Genomic DNA, 9,150 nt, shown 5'->3' with positions numbered 1-9,150 from the left:
TATGAAGAAAAGAGAGGAGAAATTATTAATCAATGTGTTAGGCTTAACATTTTTGTTGCATTGTCTTTTTTGTTGCATTTGTCTTTTTTGTTGCATTTGTCTTTCAGAAGATGAAAGAAGTTTCACTACGTGATACAAAAATTGAATCTAGATGAATGGTAAGTTTTTGTGTATTTATACATCGTACAAAAACATTATGTACAAAAAATATAATTTAATATCACAGTTGAAAGATAGTACAGAATTACTTTTAATTCGTTCCATCTGGTCGTGACCTGCCTGCAACTTTCGGCATCTTTTTGTTCGTTGAATCTTCTACTTCTTTAGGCTTATAATAATGGGGTGCCACTTCGAGCAACCATTTGCTTTCAATTTCTGTCACCTACACAATACATATGTTTGAATCACAAAGATACAATCTTTTATAAACTTACAAAATTAAATTTAGACTATTGTTTTATATTTTATATTATAGCATATACCTGACGCATAAATTCCTTAGTAGTGAGGACAAGTTCGTGATAAAGAAGCCAACGCGGAAGATCTTGGAATAGGGAACTATTTGGATGTATCGCGACTTGTTGATTATGCTTTGCAGTTTTGTAACACCCTCCCTTCGATAAACGTGCCACGTGATAAAAATAACCAGCTGTAATAGCCTAAACAAAACATTTTTCTATTATTTTATGAAAAAATCCATAATATTAGCACATTATGATATTAACGTACCTTTCTAATATTAATTGTTTCTGTAATTCCCGAGACTAATTCCATCTCGACACGCTGCATCAAACCTACTAACTGTTCTCTAACATCTCTTGCCCGTTTCATGGATCTGAAAGATCCATGATAAATCGTGAGAAATATATTTTGTTAACATTATGCATATTGACATACCTGTGCTGTATGAAATTTTCGTAACACCAATGTGTACTAAAATCGCTCTGTGCCCATTGATTGTACACATTAAGGAGAGTCAGATGATCACCGCCAGGTACATGGAAATTCTTACGTGCAGCATCCGCATGTATAATTTTATCCTTCGGTCTATAAAAGATAGCACCATTCACCGAAAGCATGGCCGCGATGGTAGCCACTTCTTCTGAACAGCGATACTTCTCGCTGGCTAACAGCATCTTCGCCATCATTGGATCCAGTGGAAACTCAGCCATTCTACGTCCAAGTTTTGTTAGCTCTCCACGATGATTCAGCGCACCTAGTGCGTACAACTGTTCCATCGCCAAAATCAGCGTTTCGGGCGGTGGTGGATCCAAGAAATCGAAATGCATCAAATCATCTATCCCGAGAGCTTTTAAAGTAAGCACTGCATTACCTGCAAACATCATCGAAATATTTTCATACAAATTAAATTTAAACAAATATAACTTAAAATTTTAACAAGATACATTATTGATTCTTACCCAAATTAATCCGTTGTATTTCAGGCACGGTGTTATCTTCAAGTTCATGCTGATAAGCCCAAGCTGTATACAAACGGAAGCACTTTCCAGGTGCTACTCTTCCGGCGCGTCCTGCTCTCTGATTCGCGGACGCTTTGCTAATCGGCACGACTATTAAACTTTCCATGCCGGTGCGTGGATTGAAATTGTTCTGTTTCGCATAACCAGGATCTATCACGTATACTATGTTGTCTATAGTTAATGAAGTCTCCGCTATATTAGTCGCCAATACAACCTTAAGATAAATAAAGATTTAAATTTAGTCTAAAAGATATTTCGAAAAATTATTTAAAAAAACTTTAAAAAAAAATATTACCTTCCTCGCGCCAGGTGGAGTTGGTTGAAATATTTTTATTTGCATATCGCTTGGTAGATTTGCATAAACAGGTAAAATTAAAAGTTCTGCCAATTTGCTCCCTAGTCTTCTCACTCTCTCTTGTAACATTTCCTGACATGTCTCGATCTCCTCCTGCCCTTTATATAGAAATATATTTCGTTATGTCAGTAACAGCATTTTGAATAATCTTAATGGTTGCAGCACAGACTTGCATAAAGCATAATGCATAGTGCGTAAGAGAATCAACCAATCAAAATTCTTCTCTTCCTTGAAATGAAAGAAGAGGAAGAATTCTGATTGGTTGATTCGCTTATACACTGTGTGCATTATGCAAAAAGTCTGTGCTGCGGCCTTAACACTTACCCGTCAGAAATACCAATATATCACCCGATGGTTGCGTTATGTGAATCTGAATAATCGAAACTACACACGCTTCAATATAATCTGATTCCGGCGCTTTTGTGTAATAAATGTCGACAGGAAAACGACGTCCGGGTATTCTAAATATAGGAGCATCGTCAAAGAATTCACTGAATTTTGTAGCATCCAATGTAGCCGATGATACCAGCAGCTTCAAATCAGGACGAAACCTTGCGATATCTTTCACCAGTCCAAATAAAATGTCAGTGTGTAAAGTACGTTCGTGTGCTTCATCGATTATCATTACGCTAAAATATAAAAAATCAATTATCATAATAATTTAGGATAACAATGTATTAGTAATATTTAAAGTCTAAATATTACTAACAATTTTCAAGTATGTTAAAGATTATTAGTGATCCTTTTATTTCTATTTTCATGTTTTTTTCTTAATTCTATTAATAGTATACACATAGATGTACCTGTACGACGCTAAATCAGGTTCACTGAGGAACTCTCGGTGTAATGTACCGTCAGTCATATATTTGATACGAGTACGTTGCGATGTGCAATCTTCAAAACGAATGGCATAGCCAACTTCATTACCCAACTTAACGGCCATTTCATGAGCTACCCTCGCAGCCACTGACATAGCAGCTACTCGCCGTGGCTGAGTGCATCCAATAATCTTACCGTCATCAGCGAATCCAGATTCGTACAAATATTGTGGAATCTGTGTTGTCTTACCTGATCCTGTTTCACCTTCTATTATTAAAACCTGAAATACAAATACGTAATGCATCCTTTAACATTGTTGTTAAATATTCTATTTGCTTTCTACTTACCTGATGATCTTTGATAGCATGTATCAAATCCTTTCTGAAAGGATAAATAGGCAAACTTTTCTTTGTCTCCTGTATAGTTTGTAAACTTTTAACATGCGCGGGTGGACTTTCTTCCCGTTTTTTATCCTTGTATCCAGGCATATGAAGCACTTGAACAAACTCTATCATCTCATCCTCCATGAGAAGATTATATTCTTGTTGAGCTAATAGAAAATTGTAAGCTTACTTAATAGAAAGACAGATCATATAAACAATTACTTTTAATTTAGTATATATACCTTTCCTATCTTTAGCACCAAAACGAAAAACAGCTGATGACATCTGATCTGATTCCCATTTACTTTGTTCAGATTGCGGTGGTTCCTTTTCCGTTGTGTCAGGTTCTGGTTCTGTTTTACCCTTCTCAAGAGGCATATGATAACGTTGCATACGCTCGAGTTCTCTTGCCTTCTCATGCTCCTTTGCCAAGTGCAGTAACTGTTTCTTATGAGCTCTTTCATGTTTTTCTTTTTCTGTTAAACTATATAAAATTTGAAATAACTTATTAGATCAATAATTATATTTTAAAAATATTAATTATATACATAGCTCATATAATTACATGTTTTCATCAAATAGATATTCGTCATCAAGAATATCAGCTTCTAGTTCTGCAACTTTATCCTCTTTACGTTTCTCCAGGTATTTCCTACGAGACTCGATTCTCAATTTTGGTACCAGTTTATCTCTCGTATCAGTCTCTATAATTTTAAGTCTCTTTGCAGCTTCGGCTGCAGATAATAACAAGCAATAAGTAACATCTTTTAAAATATTAAACATTCATAGATATTCTTTTGACAACTTACCAGCGCCGGATCCAGGAAGTGTAGCAACATTACGTCTTTTACTTTCATCTTTGGCTCTGAGACGACTGGCAAAGCTATCTCTTTCCTTGATATCCTTCTTGCGACGTTCTTCTTCACTGTCTGTATCCTCACTCGAGGATTCTTCCCGTCTGTATTTGCTCATTTTAGAAAGCATATAGTAGGTTATGTCCGCACTTTTCTTTTCACACCAAACTTTGGAATCGGAAAGTGTAACGATACTATCGATACTATAAATAATCAAAAGTAGATGTACAATATGCACAATAAGTACTCAAAAAATATCAGTTTTTATGATACTAGAAAAAAACCTGAGAGGCCATGCCAAACTTTTTCTTACCGTTGAAAGTCGAAAGTCGAAATCACCCGTACACTACCGCCAATATATCCATTTTCAATTTGGGAACTACATGACTACATACATTTTCTGATACTATCGACAAAATCGTATTATCAAAAGTAAATATGATGTGGTTCGTTTCTGTACTAAATCCTCAGGTTAGAAGCGTGACTATCCAGGAAGAATATAGTTTAAAATAGGATCTCGAACGAAAAAATAATTTTAATTTAGCATCTCCTACATAAATAAAAGTTGTTGAATTTTAATAAACGAAATAGAAAATTTAAACAAGTTATTTAGTGAATTTTGTGTTATAATATCTTATAAAATTATGAAGTTATGTTTCTTCATGCAAATTCAGCCCGTTTTTATCAAATATAATTACTATTAATTAATGCATGTACAATTGATTTTTCGTGTCGGAAATAAATGTGCGAGTCCTGCTAAATTGCAGTACTATAAATCACGTGCTAAATTACTTTAAAAATAATATATATAATATAAATTCCATAAATCATAAATAAAATAAAACATTTTTCAAAATATAATTTTTATCCAATAAACGAGAATAGATTGAAATGAATTGAAATGGATTCAGATTTTCAGAAATATTGATTCACAAATGTTAAAATGAATGCATTTTCATTCATTTAGAAATTGCATGAAGCATATCTCTATGCCTTTCAAACATTTAAAATAAAAAATATAAAATTTCCAGAAATTTATTTCAAATATAAAATCGTAGGAATTAAAAAACTGATACGTCTTGTTTAAAATAAAAAATACAAAATAGTTCTCGGAAACTTATTCAAAATATTAAATAAAAAATAAGTCAGAAATGTTGTTGTTTAAAATAATGAATTGAAAATGAATGAAATGAAAATAAAAAAATGAACTAAATAACTTTTTTATTTTAGAATAAGATGTGAATCATTCATGTCTTATTCTAAAATAAAAGAGTTACATATACTAATTATGTTTAGTAAAAACGGGCTGAAAATTTGCATAAAGAAACATTATAACTTCGTAAGTTTATAAAATAGTAAAAGACAAAATTCACTAAATTAACTTGTTTGAATTTTCACTTTCATTTATTAAAATTCAACAACTTTTATTTATAATATATATATAGAATACGAAATTCAAATTTTTTTCGATCAAGAACTCATTAAATTAAACTCTCCTATGAATATATAGTTCTGTTCATACAATTATGTTATATTCACAAACTGTGGATCAGAAATATTCATCTTACATGCGCGTGATGTTTATTTCACTTATGCCCATTTTTCACCAATGTAGATTAATTTTAATCTCGGTTCAATTTACTCTTCGTCTTTTTCTAATTCTAAAGAAAGTTAGAAAAAGAGGAAAAATAAATTAAATCGAGATTAAAGTTAATCTATATTGGTGGAAACGGACATTAATTACATTTTTCTAGTTTCAAAAATCAGAAAAAAACACAATAACCCAGCAAACGAGAATGGATTAAAATTTTCTCTATCCGAACACGTATTTTAAATGACGAATACTTTTTTTTGGATATAATTGGATTCAATTAGATTCAATTAGATTCAATTGGATGGATTGAGGAACTGCATTCCAAATTCAAAATTTTGAATTGAACAGTATTCCATTCTCATTTACTGGGAATTTAGCAACAATGAGCTATAGAGAGACCCTCCATCACCCCCGCCAATTTTTAAGAGATCCTCTTTTCTTTATAAGTATACTCATTCATAAAACAAACGAACAACTAATAAATTTAGCCCAGCAAACGAAAAGGATTGAAATGAATTGAATTGGATTCAGATATTCAGAAATATTAATTCGCGAATGTTAAAATGAATGCTTTTCAATCCTGAATGCATTTCTATTCATTTGTGGGAATTGCATGGAACATACCTCTATGCTTTTCAATCTAAAAATATTAGCTTTTTCTGTGCATTGTGAATACCGATCAATTCAAATTTTGAATAGAAAATGCAGTTTCTCAATCCAATTGCATATAATTGAATCTAATTGAATTCAATCGAATCCAATGAAATTCAAAAAAAGTATTCTCTATTTAAAATACGCATTCGGATGAAAAATAAGAAAAAAATTTCAATCCATTTTAATTCATTCTCGTTTGCTAGGAGTTAAATATACCTTTAATTTATTTTTTAGTTTTTATATCTAATTATTTTATTGTATTTCGCTAATGAAATTGCAATAACTTTTTAAATATTATTCTTTATTGTATTTACATAATTCGATATTACAATAATAATAATTATTTACAATACAATATACAATTATCATTGCTGTTCAAAATATAATAAAAATGATAATATAAGAACATAATTAACAAATTTTTGTAATGCGGGATTATACGAAAACGTCGAAAATACATATGATAACAATGAAATATTGATAAACGTAGAAGAAATACTAATACAATAACAATTAGATTGTATTTACTATTAATTATTTACTATTAATTAAGTATTTACTAATAATTTGCGAATATAAAATTTAATAATATCGCGACAAAAAGTCATTAATACATTTATAACAGCACTTTCATCGCGTTCAAGATAACTATCTCAATAATTTCATATCAAAATTCCTCCGCCCGTGGTGATGCTGATTAGTATCCGATACAAAGAAGAACAATCTTCATAGTGGAAAGCGAACTTAATGTATTCTGATTCGACGTAAATTTTACAAGATCCATTTGCAAAGAAAAGTTAAGCAATCCCTCAAATACCAGTGATCTTGTTACAGGACTGCAGTGTGAATCCCGAATATTTCAGACTACTTAGCGATAGTAATAATTTTGGTAGCATGTCAATTACAATTATTTTTATAACATCTTTGATATAATATTAAAATTCGCGAGAAAATATGTTCTGCCACACGTGACTAAAAATCATTATTATTAAAAATAAACGGATAGAATGATTTCCTTATGCAATAGTGGTTACGAAGGAATATATTTAATAATAATAAAATACTTGCGTCATTGTAATTTTTTATATGTATGGGTACAAAAGTTTCTCGAGTACCAACTGTTCGAGATGAGCCGAACCTGATAATAAAGGGATTTTAAAGAACATTTACAATTTTAAAGAATATATAATATTTATACTGAAATATTTATACTGAAATACTTATACTGAAAAATTTATTATATAAAAATTTAACAATTTTTTATTTTTCAAAAACACATTTACAATTATTAATATCCCGCTAATATGAGGGTACCCATTCGACTTATCTTGAATTTTTTGTACCCACACATTTAAAATTCAACTCATGTAATCATTGATAACATTGTTAACTATAAAGATTTTGAAAAAAGTTATGTAAATATTGACAAAAATCAATATTCGTTCAACATAATCTCATAATATCTGCATGTATTTTATCATAAAAAAATGTATATACATATAAATTAACAATTAAAAATATTCTCCAATGGCGGGATGTCCAATATCTAAAAATGATTGTAAAATAACAGTTAGAAAATTAAATATACACATTCGTAACCATATCTTTGTTAGAGCAATCATCGAAAAAGCAAATTATTTGTATAAAACTTAAATTTGTTTACTTAATAATTTGCATTTAAACAAATAATAATTATATATCCATATCAATCATATAACATTATAAATTTCTATTGTTATTAAGACAATGTACTATTGCTAACATTATTATTACTAGTGGAAGAACATTAATAAAACAAAGAAAAAAAAGATTATATGCTAAAATATATCACTGAATTAATGTTACAACTCGACTTTAAAATATATAGCAATTATCATTGACTCATTAACGAAATTATTACTACCAATAATTGCAGAGAAAATCCGAGATTAATTCCAATCCTGCATAAGAATCTCCGAGGAGATGCCAAACTAGACTTCGCGAATGAACTTCACGAAAGCGAGGAATAATTCTCCATGATGAAAACGATTTCGACTTTCCATCGGTACAAACCATATAATCACTGGCATCCATCTGACGTGAGAGACAGCGATATGAGGTCATTGCATATAACAAATTGTTCACTAAAATGTACTTGCAACTTTATAATGTTTAAAATGTAAACGTCGAAAAGTAAGTAAGAGTTAATATTTAATCATTGTCAACTCAGTTAAAACTCTTTATGATTTATTTAATAAATTTGTATTAAATACAGAGAGAAGAAAAAATGATGATTATTCTAAACATCAAATTTTTAATAAGAAGTTACTTAAAATTATTAATGACTTATTGATATACAAAATAAAAAAACAGTTTTGAATTTAAATATTTATATCAAACTTATTAAATCAATAAACAATTGTTGCTGTTATATATTAGGTGTAGTAAAAAGAAATCCATTATTTTTGCATGAAATTGAATGGAAAAATAATATTTCGTCTAATTCGTATAATTCGTCGATTTCGTATAATTTACATCAATTACGCAACAATTTGATTTACTACGACAAGATAAATGCTATTTGTATTGAATAGATATTTAATACGGACATATATATTTCAGTAAATGTATAATTAATTAATAATCCGGGAAAAAATGTTTTATATTTAATTATATATAATTATATAAAATTACACATAATCATATAAATTAACATATTTTATATACAATTATATATCATTATATATAAAATGTCTATATATAACATTTTTTCTCGGGAATCGTTATTCAAATTACAAAAATAAATATGATTATAGCATTCATCTGTACATAAATTTTATACTAACTTACCTAATATTGTACATAAATTTATTTACAATAAAGTTAATTAACAGTATTAACGCGTTGCATAATTTATACGTGCACAGAATTTTATAAAAAAATTTAATTTCAGGGTAGGTGAAAATTTAATAAAATTTGAAATTAATTTGGTTTATTTTCATATTCGATAATTGGAACGGGATTTTGATAA

The 9,150-nt window shown here is 29.5% G+C and overlaps 1 protein-coding gene across 1 annotated transcript; it reads right to left on the bottom strand.

The window, feature by feature from the left end:
- Positions 1–222: 222 nt before the first annotated feature.
- LOC108690359 (putative pre-mRNA-splicing factor ATP-dependent RNA helicase DHX16) lies at positions 223–4,211 on the bottom strand. The gene is made up of 13 exons (XM_018197606.1): positions 4,206–4,211; positions 3,848–4,095; positions 3,604–3,772; positions 3,281–3,522; positions 3,003–3,205; positions 2,640–2,935; positions 2,161–2,465; positions 1,777–1,934; positions 1,422–1,695; positions 898–1,333; positions 730–835; positions 483–659; positions 223–382 (listed from the first exon to the last, which is right to left on the bottom strand). The coding sequence occupies exons 2-13, from the start codon at positions 4,020–4,022 to the stop codon at positions 251–253; spliced, it is 2,673 nt and encodes an 890-aa protein (XP_018053095.1). The 5' UTR covers positions 4,023–4,095; positions 4,206–4,211; the 3' UTR covers positions 223–250.
- Positions 4,212–9,150: the final 4,939 nt, after the last annotated feature.

This window comes from Atta colombica, unplaced genomic scaffold (assembly GCF_001594045.1).
Source record: "Atta colombica isolate Treedump-2 unplaced genomic scaffold, Acol1.0 scaffold32, whole genome shotgun sequence".
Lineage (NCBI taxonomy): Eukaryota > Metazoa > Arthropoda > Insecta > Hymenoptera > Formicidae > Atta > Atta colombica.
Note: the sequence above shows the minus strand (reverse complement) of the source record. Positions and strands in the feature narration are given on the sequence as shown.

Coding starts and splice junctions, on each gene's coding strand:
- LOC108690359 (XM_018197606.1), bottom strand. CDS start 4,022: ATGCTTTCTAAAATGAGCAAATACAGACGGGAAGAATCCTCGAGTGAG. Junction 2,936..3,002: donor ATGCTATCAAAGATCATCAG/GTAAGTAGAAAG, acceptor TTTGTATTTCAG/GTTTTAATAATAGAAGGTGA. Junction 836..897: donor GAAAATTTCATACAGCACAG/GTATGTCAATAT, acceptor TGGATCTTTCAG/ATCCATGAAACGGGCAAGAG.